A 23,851-nucleotide genomic window follows, 5' to 3' on the forward strand; every position below is an offset into this window, starting at 1 on the left:
GGAAAAACAAATTTTCCTATTGCGTTGAGCGCGGGGCATACCAGGCCCTTAGGTCTGGTATGGATTATAAAGGGAAACGTTTTAGGGGGCGTGGTCAGCGGGTGATGTTGACCACGCCCCCTAAAATGTCACAGTCCCAGCATGCCCAGGGACTGTGACATCATAAGGGGGCGGGGTCTCCGCCTATATAAGTCACAACGGAGCCCTCAGAGAGCAGTCCAGCCGGAGAGAGCATCGTGTCAACATCTGGAGAAGAGAAGAGGAAAGAAGGCAAGAAGCCCAGAAGTCCGGACCTCTGCTGGCAAAAGAGCGGCCTGAAGACAGCGGAGGAGCCAGCCAAAGAACTGGAACACCGGGAGAAGAGGCCGGAGAGAGTGGAGAAGAACCAACCGGACGCCGGGAGAAGAGGAACCGGAGGGACCCCCGAAGCCGGAGGAAGACCCCCCCCCCAGAACTGTTTAATAAATTATTTTAAAAACCTGTGTAGTGTGTTTTATTATTGACACTTTTTCCCTAGATGAATGGGTAGGGGTACCATGTACCCCATACTCATTCACATAGGGTGGGGGGGCCGGGATCTGGGGGCCCTCTTATTATAGGGGGCTCCCGGATTCCGATAAGCCCCCCGCCCGCAAACCCCGACAACCAACGGCCAGGGTTGTCGGGAAGAGGCCCTTGTTCTCATCAACATGGGGACAAGGTGCTTTGGGGTGGGGGGGCCCCGCAGGGCCCCCCCTCCCCAAAGCACCCACCCCCCATGTTGAGGGCATGCGGCCTGGTACGGTTCAGGAGGTGGGGGCGCTCGCTCATCCTCACCCCCTTTCCTGACCGGCCGGGCTGCGTGCTCGGATCAGGGTCTGGTATGGATTTTAGGGGGGACCCCACGCCGTTTTTTTCAGCGTAGGAGCTTCCCTTTATAATCCATACTAGACCTAAGGGCCTGGTATGCCCCGCGACAGGGCTCGCAAGGTGTCAATCTCGCCGATAAAAGATTGACTCGCCGGCAAGATTGACTTCCTTTTCTAGTCCCGTCGCACCTGAGTCACGTTCAAAATGAACGGACTTGTCCATGTATGGGCAAGTCCGTTCATTCTGAAAGTCCGCCGTAACTCCGGCGAAAGTCCGTCGGAAAGACGGGCGTGTGTGGGCAAGTCCGTCCGTTTTAAAGTCTGGCGCACCTGGCGGACAAAGTCAGTCGGAAAGTGTGCCGGACCAAGTATGCCAGAAAGTCCGATCATGTGTACGTGGCATAAGTCTAGCAGCAGGAGGGAGTGGCAGTAGTCAAGGCGGAATATAACCAAGGAGTGAATACATTTTTTTTTGGTGTCATTAGCCAGGAAGGGGTGAATTCTGCAAATGTTGTGGAGGTTAAGGAGGCACCTTATGCAATCACAAAAAGTTCCATCCTATATGGGACAGCCATAGGTTGAATTTTTGCATCTTTGAAACATAATCATAACTAATTTTGTCATACACATAAAGCATTTTTCTAATAATACCCCACCACACCTTTATCATCTACTCATCCTCCCTGCTTTGTAAAATTGCCTTGCCAATTTTGAAGCTGGCACTGTGTATAATTAGATAATTTAAAGTGTATTCAGAAGTTGGGAAGTCAGAGAGGAGTTGCATGTCTCACGTCATTTTTTTATATCAGTTTCCCTGGCAGCAGTTTGTATCAGAGCAAGCAGGGATGTTTTTGTCACTTATATGGTGCTATCCAAAAACTTTGCATTGAGTGCCATATTATACCGAAGGGTAATCCTAGGTGCAAGCTGGAATGTCTCTCTATGGTCAGGAGGGACTGACTATACTTTAGGCAACGCTGTATCCTGGCCTAGGCCGACAAGACCCAGGCCTAGGCCTAGGGCAGCACTTTGAAGGGGGGAAGCATGGAAAGAGTCCCCGCCAGCTTACACTACACTGTTAGTGTAGCGCCAGTCTTATGAGTCGGACCTGGCTGAGAGGCAAATTAGTCTAGCGCCCCCATAAAGCGGCCGCACTGCTTCCGGTATGCGGGCAGCCGACATTCCGCAACTGGGGGGGGGTGGGCGCCGCTTCTAATTTTGACTGTCCTATCATCCTTGACCACAAACCTTCCTCACTGTGCTAAATGTTTTCTGCTGCACCATTGGCATGGTTATATCTTCTTAGTCCTCTCCATAAAATTATCAGAAATTTGTGCTTAAAGTAGAACTATAGGCAACACTTTTTTTTCATTTTTGGATAGAGTAAGGGAGGGTTTTAGCCCCTGTTAGTTTATTTACCATCCCTGTCCCATTGCAGAGATTTCCCTTCACTTCCCTTCACTTGAGACCATACTCCACCATGAGGAGTCTCCCTGTTTTATACCCATTTTAACTCTGAGGATTCATCCATTCATCCCATCTGAGATGGTGAGCTGGATCATGTTGTCACCATAAGGGGAAAACAGTGAGGTTGACGGGGGAACATTTCTGGATTTCCATCTGAGGATTAGAGATCCCAATAAGCGCTGAATGATCTTCTTGAGTAAGGAAGATCGCTGGTGGTCTGATAAGCCTCCATCTGATTTATGGTGAAGGTGTCACAACGTTGAATGTCTGAGCACTGCGCCATCAGGAACGATCTATCCAGTGTGGGACACTGGCATGCATGAACTGTTTGCACAGGAGCACTTTAGTGATCAGTTTATGAACTTTGCACTTTATGAATATAATATATTTTGCACTTTTGCATAAGGACATTTTTGGATTGAATACTATTTTGATTGGATTTTCTGTTCATTACTTTGAAGGCTCCAGGAAGATCTGCTTGCCAGGTTTATTTTTGTAATGAGATTCCCACATTACAGAAGAACTTTTAAGTTAGTATCGCCGGGTACATACTTTGCTGATAGGTGTGTTTACAATGATTAATGCTCCACTTCATATGGAGAGTAAAAAAAAAAACATTTAGGGGGTCCAATACAAATAAGAAAATATTTGCAAATGGCAACAGTAGGAAAAGTGAAGCAGACCAAGGACCCAAATTATAATGGAGATCATATAACAGTTATTACAGCACATTGCAACAGAATTTTAACCACTTCACACCCTTATGCCGCGTACAGATGATGGGAATTTCCGACAACCAAACCGTGGATTTATTTCCGACGGGTGTTGGCTGAAACTTGTCTTGCATACACACGGTCGCACAAATGTTGTCGAAATTCCGAACGTCAAGAACGCGGAGACGTACGTACGTCGGGACTATAAAAAAGAAGTTCAATAGCCAGTGTGGCTCTTCTGCTTGATTCTGAGCATGCGTGGAATTTTGTGCGTCGGAATTGTGTTAAAACACAATCAGAATTTACGACAACGGATTTTGTTGTCGGAAAATTTGAGAACCAGCTCTCAAATTTGGTGGTCGGAAATTCTGACAAAAAATGTCCGATGGAGCCTACACACAGTCGGAATTTCTGACAACAAGCTCACATCGAACATTTGTTGTCGGAAATTCCGATTGTGTGTACGTGGCATTAGCATGTACCTGTATGTTCTAAGGTTGAAGTGGTTATACTGGGATTGTGGTTGCAGCTGCAGCCATAATCACAGTATCAATATTTGCAGCTGGCGATGGGCGGCTCTACAACTAACCGATCATGGAAGAAGGCCCCCTATAGCCGTTCCTGAACTCCTGGTGCAGTCAGGTAGCCTGGTACCACTGTATGCTGTCCAAGCAATTGAACAGAGAGGAAAGGAAGGTACATCTGTACCAGCCCCTCCTCCGATGAATGAAACTTCCTATTTCACTTTGTTGTTTACAAGCCATTACTGGCTTGTAAAGCATCTGATCAAACCAATCTCAGTTTGAACAGATGCTTTTGAGGGCAGAGGAGAGATCCGGGGTCTATTAGAATCAGTAAAGAGTATCTGTTATTGCCCATTCTGTCATACGAGATGCTGTACATTTCTTGTAATAGCAATAATGTTGCTAAAAAAAAAATTGGAGGTGGTGCAAAAAATATAAATGTGAATAAGATAATAAAATAAAGTTGAAAGCCTCCCCTAATGCTTATGTGCAAATACAAACAAATACATCAGTCCCGCACAAATATGTAAACGGTGATGGCACCACACGTGTGATTTTTGCAACCAATGAGAGCAGTAATTCTAGCACCAGACCTCCTGTTTAACTCTAAATTGATAACCTGTAAAGGCTTTTAAAGTGTTGCCTGTGAATAATTTTAATGTACTGTAGTTTTTAGCCATTCCATGGGTGTGCGCAATTGTAAAGCGATAGTAAAGCCTGCTTTGTGAATCTTACCTACAGGTAATCCTCTAATAAGGCTTATCTGTAGATAAAATGAATATCTCCTAAACATGCACCGTTTCAGAGATATTCAGCCTGGATTCAGCTGGTTACGTCACCGGCATATACGATCTGGAGGTCTGGTACACCTTGCCGGAAACTGAGGATTCCCACACGCATGCACGGGAGTCGCGGCTCTGGCCAAGCCAAATGCCGGGGGAAGATGTCAGCCCTCTCAGCAGTGACAGCGCCCTACTGGAGGGTTTTGTTTTAAGTTAAGAATTACCTAATGTTCTAGCATGCGATGCATATTAGCATATTTTGCAATTGCCGTACAGGGTTTTTTTTTTAACCAGCTACAGTTTATAACCACTTTAAATCATGACATGTTTGGTATCTATTTACTCAGCAGAACATCATGTTTTATATTTTAGCAAGAAATTAGTATATTGTGTTTGTGGGCATTAAAATTCATTTTAAAAATGGCTGCGCAAATATTGTGCAACATACAAAAAATTGCAACAAACCCCATTTAATTCTCTGGGGGCCTCTACTTTCAAACAATATATAATGTCTGGGGGTTCTAAGTAATTTTCTAGCAAAAAAAAATGTCATATATGATGTTTTGCACATGGTAATTTTATTTAGCGCTGCACTTTTAGGACATACATATTTAAATTAACCTGGTATTTAGGTTTTAGTGCACAGCTGTTGTATTTACTTTTGATAATACACTAGCGTGGATTTTTTTCTATATAGTACACGATACTTATATACATGAAATGCTATTTTAATCAAATGTGCTGCTACACTACCTATATATGAATTGAAACATATCCATGTCATGTATACATATGAATTTGTCCACGTGCATCTATTGGTATGTGTTATGTTAATAAATATGTCATGTTATATATTTTTTTCTATTTAATAGTCACTGCCCTCATTCAAAGTCCCAAATGACCCCCCCCCACCCCCACCCCTTTAAATTTCAGAATTTAGGGATGGAGGCATATCAACACATGTGCCTCATTTAAAGTCCCATTTAAAGTCCCATTTACCCCCTCCTTTATAACATCGGAATGCTAGTCAGTATTAGTGTGCAAAGGTGTATTTGTTTTGGAAAAATAAATCACCTCTAATGATGGGTGTCTTACATCTGCGGATGTTGCTGCAGTATGTAAAACTATTAGTTCAGTTTTTACATATTACAATGGGGTGAATCGAGACTGTGCTGAATTTTAACAACTTCAATACAGGGCACTTTCACCCTGTTCCTGCCCAGACCAATTTTCAGCTTTCACGCTGTCACATTTTGAATGACAATTGCGCGGTCATTTGAAATTTAAAAAGAGAGCAAGAAGCGGGACTTTACATGAAGCACATGGAAGCAGATAGATAAATTGGATAAAAGACAGCTTTTAATTGGTTCAAATTGTCATATACTTACATATTTAATCTTAATGCATTATGCCATATATCAATATTTTTATATTTCATTAGAACAAAATATTGCACAGTAGTATACATTCCAACAAGGAAATAACATATATTTACAGATACATGGAGTAATTAATGCATATTTACACACATTGCAGTTGATACCTATATAGATTAGTGACCCACTGAAGTGTCACTTAATGGAGATGAAAATAGATCAAAAAGGAACGTCCATACAAGGTTGATAAATATATACACATATCGGTAGTTGTAAGCTATACGCGTTTTGGTGCCTTTTAGCCACTCATCAGGAGCAAAACCATAGTGATCATCTATAAATAGGAAAAACAATCATATTTAAATGATCTAGGGATTATGGGAACACGTGGGCAAATGTAGGATATGAGAAACCCCCCATATATACATTTAGCTCAACAAACTTACGTATACATCTGCGCAATGGTGGTACAGCCATGAGAATCACAGACCAGCCAAAAAAGTCACATCCGCTTGATCGTTCTTACGGGCGGCGGGAGGGGACGTGCCCCCCCTCCCGCCATCCTCCGGTGCTACTACCGACTCACCTCAGCGATCGGTGAGTCGGATAGCGGATCCGCCGGTGCCGGATGTTCACCATAGAGATTTCCGGCGGACCAGATGGTCGCCGGAGTCTCTATGATCGTTCGGAGGCCGGGCGCGATGTTATGACGTCACGCCCGGCCTCTGCATTCAAAAAAACGGCGCCGCTTCAGCTGTGAAGCGGCGATCGTTTTATTTTTTTTTTTGATTTTAGGCTTCCCAGCCTAGAGGTGAGATGTGGGGTCTTATTGACCCCATATCTCACTGTAAAGAGGACTGATCGTGTCATATTCCTATTACAAGGGATGTTTACATTCCTTGTAATAGGAATAAAAGTGATCAAAAAAAAAAAAAAATTTTAAAGTGTAAAAATAAAATTTTTTAAGTAAAATTAACAATAAAAAAAAAAATTTTTAAAGCGCCCCTGTCCCCATGAGCTCGCACGCAGAAGCGAACGCATACGTAAGTCCCGCCCACATATGAAAACGGTGTTCAAACCACACATGTGAGGTATCGCCGCGAACGTTAGAGCGAGAGCAATAATTTTGGCCCTAGACCTCCTCTGTAACTCAAAACATGTAACCAGTAAAAAATGTTAAAGCGTCGCCTATGGGGATTTTTAAGTACCAAAGTTTGGCGCCATTCCACGAGCGTGTACAATTTTGAAGCGTGACATGTTAGGTATCTATTTACTCGGCGTAACTTCATCTTTCACACAATGCAAAAAAATTTGGCTAACTTTGCTGTTTTGTTTTTTTTTAAAGCATGAAACTGTTTTTTTTTCAAAAAAAACGCGTTTGAAAAATTGCTGCGCAAATACCGTGCAAGATAAAAAGTTGCAATGACTGCCATTGTATTCTCTAGGGTCTCTGCTAAAAAAACAATTAAAATGTTTGGGGGTTCTATCTAATTTTATAGCAAAGAAATGATGATTTTTGACATGTAGGAGCGAAGTGTCAGAAATGGCCTGGATGTGAAGTGGTTAAAGTCCTTGTAAAATCATGTAATCCATGCTATAAAAGGATTATGTAATGTCCATTGTTGGTGTTTATTAGAAAATACCTTATTTACAGTGCCTCTGGGCGCTCATGTGACTGCTGACGTCAGCGCCCCCCCCCCCCCCCCCCCTCCTCTGTAGTGTTGGAAATAGGGCTCACATCAGCGAGGATCTCGGCATCTCCCTCAGCAGGGCTCGGAGCAGGGAATAAGATCTCCGGCGGGTGATGTGAGTGCCCAGCGGTGCTGAAAATAAGGTATTTTCTCCAATTTTACATAAAGATACACACTGGACTTTAACCCTTTCATGACTAAGCCTATTTTTGAAATTTGGTGTTTACAAGTTAAAATCTGTATTTTTTGCTAGAAAATTACTTAGAGTTCCCAAACATTATATATATTTTTTTAGCAGAGAATCTAGAGAATAAAATGGCGATTGTTGCAATATTTTTTTTATCACACGGTATTTGTGCAGCGGTGTTTTAAATGCAAATTTTTGGAAAAGTGACACTTTCATGAATTTTAAAAAATCCAAACAGTAAAGTTACCCCAATTTTTTTGTATAATGTGAAAGATGATGTTACGCTGAGTAAATAGATACCAAACATGTCACCCTTTATAATTGCACGCACTCGTGGAATGGCGACAAACTACGGTACCTATGAATTTCCATAGGCGACGCTTTAAAAATTTTTTACTGTTACCAGATTTGAGCTACAGAGGAGGTCTAGGGCTAGAATTATTGCTCTCGCTCTGACGATCGCGGCGATACCTCACATGTGTGGTTTGAACACCGTTTACATATGCGGGCGCGACTTCCGTATGCGTTTTCTTCGCTGTGCGAGCTCGCGGGGACAGGGGCACTGTAAAAAAAAATATTTTTTTTTTATTTATTTTATTTATTTTTTTACTTTATAAATTGTGTTTAAAATTTTTTTTTTTTTTTTTACTTTTTTTGCTGTCACAAGGAATGTAAACATCCCTTGTGACAGTAATAGGTGGTGACAGGTACTCTTTATGGAGGGATGGGGGGTCTAAAAGACCTCCCATCCCTCCTTTACACTTCAAAGTATTCAGATCGCCGAAAACGGCGATTCTGAATACTGTGTACTTTTTTAAATTCAGCGCCATTGGCAGCCGAGTAAACGGGAATGTCATGACGTCACTTCCGCGTTTACAACGAGAAGGCTGGAACGAAGCCGCTCACAGCTTCGTTTCAGCCCGCCCCCAGCCGCCGAAGGCAGCCGAATGGACACCGGGCCTCCCGATCGCACGGGAGGCCCGGTAACAGCGGCGGGAGGTGGCGGGAGGGGGGGATGTCCCCTCCCGCTCCTCCGGTATAACAACCGAGCGGCTTTTAGCCGCATCGGTTGTTATACACGGGTAGCCGATCGCCCGCTGTAAACAATGGTGCAGGCATCATCCCGGTATAACCCCGGAAAGCCGAGTACGCATATCTGCGTACAGTCGGCGGGAAGGGGATTTATATAATCCATTTACAGAGCGGACTAAATGATTTTACAAGGACTTTAACTAGGGTTTATTTTGGGGATTACAGAGATGCTGACTCCTGAGCTGAGAGGGGGAGAGAAGACAGGGGAAAAATAAGACATCCCCTGAAAATAAGCCCTAATGCATTTTTTGTAGCCAAAATTAATATAAGACCCGGTCTTATTTTTGGGGAAACACGGTAGATACAAAATACCCTTAAAGGCAAGAGAAAGATCATGTGCACTCGATCAGCTGAATAAAGAGAGAGTGGGCAATTAGAACTCTTTCACATCGAGTTCATGTGGAGGGGTACTTTTTTGTGGCACAAGGACAGTTGATGTGTTCTTAGATAAGCTGACTGTGGATGGCTGCCAGCTCTTGACAGGCTAGAAGTTACTCTGTGGAAGGCAAAGACACAAGGAGAGCAGTGCCATCTAAGTGCAGCATTATTAAGACATTTTATTCCATAAAAGACAATTGGTAACTCACAAGATGTATGAGATGTTAGCGCATGTGGGATTAATAATATGGTTTATCCGCTTGTGGAGAAGACGATCTTCTCACTGGTGAAGAAGCAGCTGATGGGTCCAGGGACGTCGGTGGTTTCCAACGCTTCCAGACACTCAGGACCGCTCACAGACACCGGCGTACATCACTTTGGAGAGAGAGCGGGGAGGAGCGCACGTTCGGAGCATGCGTGCTTCTTCATCAGATCCTGATGAAGGAGCACGCTTGCAAAAAATAAAAATGTGTGTTTTTTTTAAAAGGTTCACACACCATAGCAGTAGATGCAAGATGTCATGATTCCTCCACCTCGGGGGTTTGGGTTTAGATGACAATGGTTACAACACCTATAAATATAGTAAGACATTTTTCGTCTTAGTCAACAAACATCTATTTAGCATGGAGAAAATTAAAAAAATCTACATAAATCAATTCACCTGAAAGTTGTACCCAAGGAAGCTTAATAACACAGTGTAGACTGCTGGAACTGGTAAAGGGCTATATCTGGATGGTCCAGTAAAAAGACCTATATGGAAGAGAAATGGTCAGGGTGAAGTCCCTAACTTTTTGAAGGCTAGTAGTTAACCCACACATATATCTCAAAATACCTTAAGACTTTACCTGTGCGTCTACATACCTGGTGACGTCACAGGTAAGATCACGTGTTGTTTTTGTAACCAAATATTATACTGTTTTTCTAATGTCTTTTTAAACAAATGATTTTTGTAATAAATTCAGTAGTGTAAAATGTATTTGTAAAAACCACCAAAAAAATGTATACACTTGGACTTATTTGCAGGCCAGATGATTCGTTCCTTGCTAAAATGAGGTAGGTGTCTTTTTTTGCTACGTTTTTTCTGCAGACATTTTATTCAGCTCACCGGCTACTAAACGCACCCAGAAAGCTGATGTCCTTGCCTAGAGCTTCTTACCTGCTTGTTGCAGGTGGCAAATAAAAAAAAAAAATTCAATAACGTTCAATATTTCACGTTGACCTAATTACAAATACATTTTGCAAAAATGAACTATTTTAGTTTTAGTGCTGACCATAACGAATATAAAAAAATAAATATAAATATATAATAATTACATGTGGGGCATGACTTTGGTCTTCTTATTTTGTCCTTACTATTCAATTGTAGTATTATTTTATTATATATATATAGTTAATTTTACTCCAATCCAATGCAGCCATGCTTTTTTTTTTACAGAACAAACAAAGGAAACCAAGGGAAAACAAATCTATTTTATATACATGTATGCGTTTTGCAGATATATAGGTCTTGAATGAAATTTAGAAAGGGATTCAGGAACACGGTCAGGTTACAAACTTCTGCTGGTTGTAGTAATGGCACTTATGAAATAAGTCATCTGTATCCAAGCAACTGATCTCATAGCAACTTGAAGCACCTTTTTCACAATCAGTACTGGTCAGAAATGTTTTTTCCCCATTCTCGGTTCTTGTATTAAAGGGTTAGAACTTCAAAGGTTCCTCAGAGGATTCAGATGTGCACAGAAGACACAGGTATGAGTTGGATTCTTGCTGTTCGTAACTGGAATATGAAACAGTAGTGTATTTTTAATGAAATTACATGTAAAAAGTATTAGGTTAGCTAAGTGGTGTATTTACATATAGGTATTAAACTCATGCTAATTAAGAGCATTTTCCAAGATATGGACTTAATGACATTTTAGTTTCTACTTGGTTATGTTTTCTTTGGGTTGCTACTTCACATTGTTGCTTGAAGTTAGAAAAATTGTAAGTTACTGGAAAATTCTGTTTTGAAATCCATAAAACTAAGTGGTAGCTTATCACAAAAGGAATTGTGTTCTTATAAGATACTGTCAAAGCTCCATCAAGAACAGACAGTGTATGACAACCGACAAACTTATTGATAGCATAATAAAATAGACACTAGGTATTTGGTTTGTAAAGCTTTCACCAAATTCATTAAACTCTACTGCGATAGGCAAGAACACCAATTACATTATTTAATCATATGTAGTTTTGTATTGTAAAACCTTGCAGCTGAAAAAAAAATAAAAGTGAACATGCCCCTGATATCAGAATAAAAATGGGATGGGTAGATGGATAATGATTCATATTGTCTGCTATAATTGCATTATTCCCATAGCTACAAAATGTAGTGAAAGTCATTGCAGATTGTGTATGACCTTCCTACTTTATTAGAATTTGTATTATCTTGTTCGTTTTAAAGCTAAATACAACCAGGGTGAGGCATATCTTTCATTTCACAAATTATATAATTTACCTTTGTCTTACAAATTCCTGCTTTTATTAGGATAAACCAAGCACTTGAGCTTGACGCATTCACTCGCACTTATTATTTTATAAGGATAGTGATGACAGTTTCATAGAAATATTTTTTCCAGAATTCAACATGAGAAAAATTTCTAAGCATCAGAATATGTTACAAAAAGTGCTTTCATGCAATTTATTTTACTTTTATGCATTTCCTTTAAAGCATTTTTTTTCTTTGCACAATATACTAATTAGTGGGTTTGTGGGAAAAAAAATGCACTAGATTTCTTTTGACAGTGCCACAGTGATGGAGGGAGTAAATAGGGAGTACACCAAAGCCTTGCAGAAAGCTGACATTGTTTTTCACTTGATCATGTATTTTGTAAATACATAAGTCCAGGTGCAGGAGAGGCTTCAGGTTCCCAAACACTCGCTATAGAATACTAAATTAAAAAAAAAAAATAAAAAAAAATATAGCTTCTAAAACCTAATATAAAATGGTAAAGCAATCATTATGGAAAGTAAAAACTTGACATTTCTACTTTTTTCCAGGATAAATGTTTACAGTTTGGGTAACCATGCACTGTTATATCAATGTTGTGGATGACTTTGAATTGGCCTTCCCCCAATTGCTTCCCCCTTCTCAAAATCATGCATTTGTCGGACTTTCCGCCAACAAATGTTGGCTAGCAGGTTCTCAAATTTTCCGCCAACAAATGTTTGTTGTCGGACTTTCCGATTGTGTGTACACAAGTCCGTCGGACAAGAGTCCACGCATGCTCGGAATCAAGTACGAGCCAGAAGCGCTCGGTCTTGTAAAACTAGCGTTCGTAATGGAGATATCACGTACGTCTTGTATGTCACTACGTGTCGTAATTGTTGGCCAACATTTGTGTGACCTTGTGTATGCAAGACAAGTTGGAGCCAACAACCTTTGAACAAAAATCCACAGTTTTGTTGTCGAAAAGTCCGATCATGTGTAAGGCTTCTTCCCCATGCTAGATATAAAAAAAAGTAGGCTATGTAAATTATTTGAGATACTAATAAAAAACCCAGCTTACACGTAGCAATCTACTTGATAATATTTTCATATTCTGGAAAAAAAAAACACTTTTTTATCTGGTTTATCAAAGGCTTCATCTTTAAATTAAAACTTCAGCTGGATTTTCTGCACATCTTCTGGCATTGAACACCCATTCAGCAGTTTTGGGCACAGATTGTGGACTGTGTTAAGTCGGTCACGACGATTACCATCAGACCTTCTATAGCGGTCTGTTTGTTGGGCTTGGTAGACCAGTTGGCATCTAAAAAGGTGATCTGTACGCTCCTTACCCTGTATACTCCTGTATTATGCATGTAAAATAATCATTTTGTCATGGAAGAAACCGGAGGCCCCTACCATTATGGCCTGGAAGGCATTAATAAATAATACCTTATCACTGTATAAACCTGCTTATCTTAATAGAGGGTTACCAGCTAAATTTTAAAAGGTGTGAGGAGGTTGGATGAGCGATAATTCTAACGCTTCGGACTAACTCTCTGTTGGTTAAAGCTTCAAATAGTGGGCAGGATGCCAAATATATGCAGGTCTTGATGAGCACCTGGCTCAATAACTGTGGGGTGATGTGATTTGACTCTGTAAATGTGTATTTGGTTTTCCTTTCTTTCTTTTTACAAGAAACTGGTCACGTTATGGACTGGGGCTGCATTGTTCTCTGGTGCTAGTGTATTATAGTGCTGACTGTTGTTTTTGTGTTTTTTTTTATGTTTTATAACTTTATTATGAAAAATTCAATTAAAGGATTTTCAAAAAAAAAAAAATTAAAACTCCAGCTAAAACAGTTTGTTACTTTTAAATGGCGAAGGATTAAATAGAACTTCTTGCATGTTTTTTTTTTCTATTCCCATCTATGTTACCACCAAGGAGTTTAACCCTAAAGTTCTGTCCTGGTGGAAGTGAGAAAATCTCATCAACAGGGACACATACATAATACAAAACATTCGTTGAAATTCTAATCCATCATGATAATGGAGACATTTGCTCTGACCACAAAAGTAATCAATTTGGGAAGGGGGGGTAGTTACACTAATCATTAATGCAACAGGGGAATTTTGATTTTATACCCTTAAAGTGATATTAAAGGCATTTTTTTAATACCAAACATGTCATACTTGCTCTGTGTAATAGTTTTGCACAGTGTAGCCCTAATTCTCCTCTTCGCGGCCCTCACTATTGTTGAGTGCCCCCAGAGCAAGCAGCTTGCAATGTAGGCAACCATGCAGGTGCACTCCTGAGCCACTGCTCTGTGTGCCCATTCAGACATGGAGCTGCAGCTCCACCCCGCCCGCCCTTTCCTCATTGGCTCACTGGTTGTAATTGACCAATGGCTCCCCCTGCTGTCTCAGCCAATGAGGAGGGAGAATCCCCGAAGAGCTGATACCTTTTTACAACCACTTTAAGGCTCATGCACACTGCAGCTCAAAAAAAGCTGTTTTTACAGGCATTTGAGCTTTTATTTCTCTGCCTAAAAGCTTGAAGAAGCTTGTGTTTTTTGTGTTCTTTTGCACATTTTTATTGAGCTTCTTGGAGCCTCTTTGAGCTTTTTTGCGCGTAAGCGGTTTTTTTTTTATCACAAACCCTCCACTCAGCTCACTGTATCTTTTTTTTTTTTTTTGTGCATTTGTTTTCGGGCACTTGGGTGTCTTTTCTGCTCGAAAGCTCCTCTCAAAAACTCCTGAAAAAGACATAGTGTGCATGGACACATTGGCTAACGTTGAGGGGAGTTTCCAGTCATAATAAAATGAGAGCTCAAAAAAGCTCAAAAGTCTGTTGGAGCAGCTTCTTTGAGCTTCTTTGGGGTGCACTGTGCATGAGCCCTAAAGATCCATGCACACTAACTTAACCACTTGCTGAGCAGCCATCGTCATTATACTGCGGCAGGTCGGCACCTTCCTGCAAATCGCTGTAGCTGTACGTTGGCCCTTTAAAAAGCTCTAGCAGGCATGTGTGCGCGGGGGACGTGATGCGCGTGGCCGGCGGGCCGCGATGTCTTCCGACCACGCGCGATCGCAGGCACGAGAGCCAGAACGGGGATGTGTGTGCGTAAACACACACAAATCCCCATTGTGTCAGGAGAGGAGAGACAGATCGTCTGTTCCTACTAAGTAGGAACAGTGATCTGGCTCCTCCTCTAGTAAGTCACATCCCCATACAGTTAGAAACACCTAGCAGGGAACACATTTAACCCCTTGATCGCCTCCTAGTGTTAACCCCTTCCCTACCAGTAACATTTACACATTGCTGTATTAATGTCATTGGTCTCAAAAAGGTGTCAAAAGTGTCCGATCTGTTTGTCGCAATGTCGCAGTCCCACTAAAAAAACGCAGATCGCCACCATTACTAGTAAAAAATAAATGAATAAATAAAAATGCCATAAATCTATCCCCTATTTTGTAGACACTATAACTTTTGTGCAAACCAATCAATATACGTCATGATTATAAAATGTTGCCTTGAGGTGCTTGTGTGTCTGTGAGACTCTAGATTAAGGCATATTCTGTGAGTACAAGGGTGATGGTATATTAGCTACTGCAGGAGGCTTTGCCCTTTTTTAGACACACTGTTACGGCAAACTAAACATTCAGCAACTTTTCTTTTTTCAGTGTAGCTAAGTGTCTTTCACAATTTGAACTATCCTGCCCAGTGACCACCTCTCTCCAATTTTTTTGTAGGGGTTTTATTATGATAATACTATGGGGGTTATTTATTAAAGGCAAATCCACTTTCACTACAAGTGCAAAGTGTACTTGAAATTGCACTGAAAGTGCACTTGGAAGTGCAGTCGCTGTAGATCCGAGAGGGACATGCAAGGAAAATAAAAAAACAGCATTTTAGCTTGCACGTGATTGGATGATAAAATCAGCAGAGCTTCCCCTCAGATTTACAGCGACTGCACTCCCAAGTGCACTTTACACTCGTAGTTTGCACTTGTAGTGCAAAGTGGATTTGCCTTTGGTAAATAACTCCCTATATTTACTATTTAGTGGCAGCTGGTGGTACATTTTTGGAGGGGGGGTAATCCGTCCGCCGCAACCCCCCGCACCCCCTCAGTTGATTGGTCCCCGCACTTATCCCATCTAAGTCGTGGGCTTCCTCCGGGCGGCAGCTTCACCCTGCGCCTCTTCCTTCCTCGGCGGCGCACAGCTTCCCCTGCATCTCCTCCCTCCTCCTCCTCGGCAGCCAATAGGATCGCTTCTCCTCTTGGCTAATCGGGTCTCAGGACACGCTTTCTGAGCTGAGACTGGCCAGGAGGAGAATCAGGAGGATAATAGCGGATATTAATTCGCTATTGTCACACAATCTAGTGGGCCCGAGGCGCAGTGCTCTGCCTCCGGCTCCAATCATGTGATTCTAATGAAAAAAATAAAACCCATTGGACACCAATGCGTCAAGCGCCCTGCATGTAAATTAGGGGCCGGATGCATGGATTGGGGGGTGGCACCCCTGCGCACCATATGGACGGGTCACCGCTGGTACTATTGCCCACTTGATACAGTATCTCACAAAAGTGAGTACACCCCTCTTATTTTTGTAAATATTTTATTATATCTTTTCATGTGACAACACTGAAGAAATGGCACTTTGCTACAATGTAAAGTAGTGAGTGTACAGCTTGTATAACAGTGTAAATTTGCTGTCCCTCAAAATAACTCAACGCACAGCCATTAATGTCTAAACCCCTGGCAACAAAAGTGAGTACACCCCTAAGTGAAAATGTCCAAATTGGTCCCAATTAACCATTTTCTCTCCCCAGTGTCATGCGACTTGTTATGCCGCGTACACACGGTCGGACTTTTCGTCTACAAAAGTCCGACAGCCTGTCCGACAGACTTCCGGCGGACTTTCGGCGGACTTGCAGCAGACTTTCTAACGAACGGACTTGCCTACACACGACCACACAAAAGTCCGACGGATTCGTACGTGATGACGTACACCGGACTAAAATAAGGAAGTTCATAGCCAGTAGCCAATAGCTGCCCTAGCATGGGTTTTTGTCCGTCGGACTAGCACACAGACGAGCGGATTTCGGGGTCCGTCGTAGTTACGACGTAAAGATTTGAAGCATGTTTCAAATCTAAAGTCCGTCGGATTTGAGGCTGAAAAAGTCTGCTGAAAGTCCGGAGAAGCCCACACACAATCGGATTACCAGCCAGCTTTAGTCCGTCGGCGTCCGTTGGACTTTTGTAGACGAAAAGTCCGACCGTGTGTACGCGGCATTAGTGTTACAAGGTCTCAGGTGTGAATGGGGAGCAAAGTGAAAAGAACAGAAAAACACTGCGCTGAGCTAATACATGGAGCAGCTACATACAGTGTGACAAACAAAAATATCCCCACCCCATTTTTTGGTATTTCACTACACCTGGTTTTCACAATTGAGGTGTTTGTGAAGAGTACATATCACATTTATGCTACATTTTATATAGATTCTGTGTGTTAAATTTTGTGTTATCGCTCTCACTCTCTCATACTGGTAACTGGAAGTACAATATGGCACCTCATGGCAAAGACTCTGAAACTGAGCTGCAGCACGGTAGCCAAGACAATACAGCAGTTTAACAGGACAGGTTCCACTCAGAACAGACCTCGCCATGTTTGACCAAAGGAGTTGAGTGCATGTGCTCAGCGTCATATCCAGAGGTTGTCTTTGGGAAATAGACGTATGAGTGCTGCCAGCATTGCTGCAGAGGGGTGAAGGGTCAGCCTGTTAGCCGCATACTGCATCAAATTGGTCTGCATGGCTGTCGTCCCAGAAGGAAGCCTCTTCCAAAGATGATGCACAAGAAAGCCCGAGACAATTTGCTAAAGACAAGCAGGCTAAGGACATGGATTACTGGAACCATGTCTTGTGGTCTGATGAGACCAAGATAAACTTATTTGGTTCAGATGGTGTCAAGCATGTGTGGCGGCAACCATGTGAGGAGTACAAAGACAAGTGTGTCTTGTCTACAGTCAAGCATGGTGGTGGGAGTGTCATGGTCTGGGGCTGCATGAGTGCTGCCGGCACTGGGGAGCTACAGTTCATTGAGGGAACCATGAATGCCAACATGTACTGTGACATACTGAAACAGAGCATGATCCCCTCCCTTCGGAGACTGGGCCGCAGGGAAGTATTACAACATGATAACGATCCCAAATACACCTCCAAGATGACCACTGCCTTGCTAATGAAGCTGAGGGTAAAGGTGATGGACTGGCCAAGCATGTCTCCAGACCTAAACCCTATTGAGCATCTGTGGGGAATCCTCAAACGGAAGGTGGAGGAGCGCAAGGTCTCTAACATCCACCAGCTCCCTGATGTCATCATGGAGGAGTGGAAGAGGACTCCAGTGGCAACCTGTGAAACTCTGGTGAACTCCATGCCCAAGAGGGTTAAGACATTGCTGGAAAATAATGGGGGCCTCACAAAATATTGACAATTTGGGCCCAATTTGCACATTTTCACTTAGGGGTTTACTCACTTTTGTTGCCAGCGGTTTAGACATTAACCACTTCAGCCCCGGAAGATTTGGCTGCTCAATGACCAGGCCATTTTTTGCGATACGGCACTGCATCGCTTTAACTGACAATTGCACGGTCATGTGACGCTGTACCCAAACAAAACTGAAGTCCTTTTTTTCCCACAAATAGAGCTTTCTTTTGGTGGTATTTGATCCCCTCTGTGTTTTTTATTTTTTGCGCTATAAACAAAGGAAGAGCGACAATTTTGAAAAAAAAAAACAAAATATTTTTTACTTTTTGCTATAATAAATATCCCAATTTAAAAAAAAATATTCCTCAGTTTAGGTCGATATTTATTCTTCTACATATTTTTGGTAACAAAAATCACAATAAGTATATATTAAGTGGTTTGAGCAAAAGTTATAGCATCTACAAAATAGGGGATAGATTTATGGCATTTTTATTATATTTTTTTTTTTACTAGTAATGGCGGTGATCTGTTATTTTTAACAGGACTGCGATGTTGTGGCGGATAAATTGGACACTTTTGACAAGTTTTGGAGACCACTGACAATTATACAGCGATCCGTGCTATAAAAATGCACTGATTACTATATAAATGTCACTGGCACAGAAGGGGCTAACACTAGGGGGCGATCAAGGGGTTAACTGTGTTCCCTAGGTGTGTTCTAACTATAGTGGGATGGGACTGACTAGGGGAGGAGAGAGATTGGTGTTCATACTTAGTATGAACACACGATCTCTCTCCTCTCCCCTGAGAGAACCGGGATTTGTGTGTTTACACACACAGATCCCGGTTCTCGCTCTGTCACGAGCGATCGCGGGTGTGGTCATCGCGCCCGCATGGAACCCGCATTGGCTCCGGGCACACGCTCCAGGCACGCGCACGCCTCCTACAGTGCCTTAAAGGGCCGATCTAGAGTTACGGCGGTTCGCCCAGGGAAACCAACCTTCCGCAGTACAACTGCGGCGGCTGGTCCGGAAGTGGTTAATGGCTGTGTGTTGAGTTATTTTGAGGGGACAGCAAATTGAAACTGTTATACAAGCTGTGCACTTACTACTTTACATTGTAGCATCAATGATCAAAGGGTTAACTGTGTGCCTAGCCTGTGCTTACTCACTGTGTAGAAGGTGATTTGATTAGGGTAAGGTAAAGATCCATGTTCCTGCTTTGCAGAAACAAAGGATCAATTCCTTCCCTTCTGTAGAATGACAATCTGCCTTGTTTACATAGATTGTCATTCTGCCTGTGTCCTGTGTTTACATCCAGTGAGGAGGAGGAGCTCCGAGTGACACGCACCTCTGTGTGTTTTTTCTTCCGCGGCCACGCTGTACTGAGGTACTGTACTGGCAACTCTAAGTAGATTAGTAGATAGACATGTGCAGGGGGGGGCGCTATGGGAGGGGAGAGGGGTGCTTATACTGATGGGGACTCTGCACTAGGGGGATTCTATACTGATGGGGACTCTGCACTAGGGGGATTCTATACTGATGGGGACTCTGAACTAGGGGGATTCTATACTGATGGGGACTCTGCACTAGGGGGATTCTATACTGATGGGCTCTGCACTAGGGGGGATTCTATACTGATGGGGACTCTGCACTAGGGGGGATTCTATACTGATGGGCTCTGCACTAGGGGGGATTCTATACTGATGGGGACTCTGCACTAGGGGGATTCTATACTGATGGGGACTCGCTAAAGGGGGGGTGTCTAAACTGTGTGGGTCTGCACTAAGGGGGGATTCTATACTGATGGGGGTCTGCACTGAGTTTGGAGGTCTATACTGATGGGGGGGTGTCTGTACTGATAGGGGGGGTCTGCACTGAGGGTGAAGGTCTGTTGTTAGTGAGGGTGATCTATACTGAGGGAGGGGGATCTATGCTGCAGGATCTGTACTTAGCGGAGAGGGGTCTGTACTGAGGGGGGACTATATTTGGTGGAGGGCGGGGGGGAGGGGGGTGACACCAATTTTTTCAGCACCGGGTGACACCAACCCTAGTGACGCCACTGATTGAGGTACACCATAATGTTTTGATGGTACCATTTATATTGTTCTATATCTTCATTTTCTACAGCTACACATAAAGTTGAACTAAACTGGACTGAACTGAACTGAACTGAACTTTTTTGTATATTTTGGAATAAGTAAGGGTAAGCTATAACCCAAGTTAATTTTTTTTCATCTGATATGCACAATTCATTATAGTTTGTTAATTTCACATGTAGTGTTTAACCTCCTTAGTGGTAATCCCGAGTGTGGCTCGGGGTGAATTTTCAGTACCAAGAGCGGTAACCCTGAGCCACACTCAGGATTGCATCGCAGGACCCTGGTGCGGTATACTTACCTTGTCCCCAGGATCCTACGATGTCTGCCCGTTGTGTCCGCAGGCTGTGTCTCCGCTCGATTCATCACAGAGCCGAGCTCCATTCCCTGCGAGCGTTGCGATGCACGGGGATGGAGCACGGCGCCAAATTCAAAAAGTTAAAAACACACAATACACACAGTACACTGTAATCTTACAGATTACAGTACTGTATCAAATAATTTCATATCCCTTTTGTCCCTAGTTATTTGTCCAGTGCCCTGCATGCAGTTTTATATTATAAATACTGTTCTTTCTGCCTGGAAACTGGAGGTTGTCCATAGCAACCAAAAAGTGTCCCTTTACATCAAAAGTGGTTTTAGACCAACTAGAAAACAGCAATAATAAATTAGAATCACTTGTAGAATTGAGTGATAGTGATTTGTGGGGGATCCGTCATCAAACACTGAAAGTAATGACAGTGACAATTCTGCAACTGAGCAAATTTCAGTGTTTTTGATTTGATTACATTATTGAATCATTTGTATTATTATTATTATTATTATATTATTTGCTATAATTATTTGTAGTTATTTATTATATTATAATTTATGATTTTGTGTTACAAACTTTATCATACCCGGGAAGTCTACTAGACTCTTGTTTGGACAGATGTAAGTGTGTTATTCCTAATGCCCTGTACACACGATCGGATTTTCCAACAACAAATGTTGAATGTGAGCTTGTTGGCTGAAAGTCCGACTGTGTGTATGCTCCATCGAACATTTGTTGTCGGACTTTCCACCAACAAATGTTGGCTAGCAGGTTCTCAAATTTTCTGCCAACAAATTTTTGTTGTTTGACTTTCCGATCGTGTGTACACAAGTCCGTCGCACAAAAGTCCACTCATGCTCGGAATCAAGTACGAGCCAGAAGCGATCGATCTTGTAAAACTAGCGTTCGTAATGGCGATATCACATGACTATTGAACTTCCTTTTTATCGGCTCGCCGTACGTCTTGTACATCACTACGTTCGTAATTGTTGGCCAACATTTGTGTGAATGTGTGTATGCAAGACAAGTTGGAGCCAACAACCTTCAAACCAAATTCCCCGGTTTTGTTGTCTTGTGTACGGGGCATAAGAATTACAGGCCTACAATATAAAACGCCAAATTTCCATGCAAAACATTGTAGCGCTTTGAGCATCAAAAATCTGACATAATCATACCGCCAGGGAGGTTAAAAAATCCATGCAGTGTTATACAGCTCAGAAAAGGCAGAAAATAAAAGCAAATGAATTTAAATGAATATAAAAAGCCGCCAGTCAATAAATGTAGTTGGACAAAAAGCATTTAAATGAATCAATAATCGAACTCTATCAACATTATAGAGTGTGTATATTACATAAAAATTATAGCAATAAAATGCTAAATATCGTAATAAGTAAATGTCAAGCTACATAAGCTGTCCTGTCAAGGGCATTCCTCCTAAACAGCTGGCATTTGCTCTATCAAAGCAAACTGAGCAGCACAAAGTTGATGAATTACTGTTATCTTTCTGTTTTGACTAATTGTTTACCCTATCTAACTGATTCCCAAAACATGAAATGGGTAAATGCCAAGAAAGTGGCCCTTGATGTCGCATATGCATGTCTAATGTCACCTGGGTTTTAAAGGTCTTCCTTTCTACACGGATACCTAGAAGAGGAGAGCGCCCAGCAGAGATGATTCTGGAAGCTCTGAACACCATGCAGTACAACATCACTGAGGTTATGCCCAGCCTGGCCCCAGCTACGGCTGCTTCTGTGGTGGCCTTCGTATTTCTGCTTATCCTCATCTGGAGTTATGAAGAGACTTCTTCAATACCCGGTAAGTCAATAATAATTACAAGTCTTTTTTTGTTGTGCTTAGTAAATTGAAATACAATTCAATATCTAATATTCAAAACCATTTGACCATCTGAGAATTAGTTATGTAAAACGGTTGAAATACAAATACTGTTTAATGTCAAACTGAATAGAGTTTGTTGCTAATTCTCTCTCTTAACTTTGTGTTTGATGGAGAAAGGTATATAGGACTGAGAGCTTGCTATTAACTATTAATTATGTAATGAGACACTTAATAAAAGGCACTATGTTTAATTATTATTATTATTATTATACAGGATTTATATAGCACCAACAGTTTACGCAGCGCTTTACAATATAAAAGGGAGACAATACAGTTATAACACAATCAAATACGAGAGGATTAAGAGGGCCCTGCTCAGAAGAGCTTACAATCTAATAAGGTGGGGCAGGTGGTTAAATAAAAATGAACTCACTCTTTTCACATAATATTTATTTATTATGAAGTGTAATGGGTTGATTTAGCCCCTGGATTTTTACTCAGATACTCTAAACAAGTGAGCTCCTGCTATATGATACAGTAAAACCTTGGTTTGAGAGTAACTTGGTTTGAGAGCGTTTTTCAAGACAAGCTAAATTTGACTTGATATACAAGAGATGTCTTGATATACAAGTAGCGTCATGTCACAACTGAGTATAAAAGAGAAGAGAGGCGCCTCTAAGTGTAGCAATATGGTTACATTTAATGAAGGTACAACATTCAGCAGCATATTGCTACACTTAGAGGCACCTCTCTTCTCTTTTATAATTTGTTGCTCCTGCTGGATATGGTTGTAATCCCCTTGTGGAGGCTTCCATTTGTGGATGGACATTTTATGGTTACACAAACTATCACATTGCTATAATCTTTTTATATGGACTATAAACTGAAGGACTTATGACTAAATGGTTGTTGAACAAATCATCTGAGTTTACATTATTTTTGCTTTGGAAATTCCCTTTGATATACAAGTGCTTTGGATTACAAGCATGTTTCAGGAAGGAATTATACTCACAATCCAAGGTTTTACTGTACATTATTTTGCACCCATGATAAAGGTGGTCCTACTCTATTGAACAATGCTGATTTACTAAAAGAGTTGGGAATAATTGCTCAATACTTCAGTTATCACTTAAGTACTTACTTTGATTTTCCAATCATGTGAAAAGCAAATTTCTCTTTCCTTTTTTTTTTTACATTTATTTAACCCTGACATGATTGGGTATTCAAATTTAACACAGCTATATTTTTCGAGTAAAGATTTTTAATACCTTTAATAAATCAACCTGATTGATCAGATAAAGAAACAGGAATAATATTTCTAAATGTTCTCTTTGACTTTTTATCACAAGTGGTGATAAAATTGTCAGTTATTGTCACACAACTGGTCAGTTTGAGTTTTCAGTATCGGACTAAATTTGCAATTGTGATTTTTTTAATTATTTGAAAGTTTTAGAGGCGTTTTTTACTTGTGCGTGTATCAACACTTGCAGTAATAAAGCCCAAATTTAGTAGGCTGGCAGAGCATCTCAATGCACAAAAACAATGCACCTGCATCGGTATGTGTATTGTGGTACAGTTTAGAATGGATG

The 23,851-nt window shown here is 41.6% G+C and overlaps 1 protein-coding gene across 11 annotated transcripts in view; it reads left to right on the forward strand.

The window, feature by feature from the left end:
* The first annotated feature begins 7,415 nt into the window (after nucleotides 1-7,415).
* CYP19A1 (cytochrome P450 family 19 subfamily A member 1) overlaps nucleotides 7,416-23,851 on the forward strand; it is a 105,954-nt gene continuing 89,518 nt past the window's right edge. The window contains exons 1-6 of one of the 11 annotated variants that reach the window (XM_073618693.1): nucleotides 7,416-7,544; nucleotides 10,082-10,111; nucleotides 10,755-10,807; nucleotides 12,679-12,857; nucleotides 20,145-20,220; nucleotides 22,049-22,241. In XM_073618693.1, the coding sequence (XP_073474794.1) occupies nucleotides 22,097-22,241 (145 nt within the window). In that variant the 5' untranslated portion in view covers nucleotides 7,416-7,544; nucleotides 10,082-10,111; nucleotides 10,755-10,807; ... (1 more) ...; nucleotides 20,145-20,220; nucleotides 22,049-22,096. The remainder of the gene's footprint in view (nucleotides 7,545-10,081; nucleotides 10,112-10,754; nucleotides 10,808-12,678; nucleotides 12,858-20,144; nucleotides 20,221-22,048; nucleotides 22,242-23,851) is intronic. The other 10 variants (XM_073618696.1, XM_073618694.1, XM_073618697.1 and 7 more) reach the window with 10 other exon arrangements.

The sequence above is a fragment of the Aquarana catesbeiana genome, linkage group LG03, assembly GCF_042186555.1.
Source record: "Aquarana catesbeiana isolate 2022-GZ linkage group LG03, ASM4218655v1, whole genome shotgun sequence".
Lineage (NCBI taxonomy): Eukaryota > Metazoa > Chordata > Amphibia > Anura > Ranidae > Aquarana > Aquarana catesbeiana.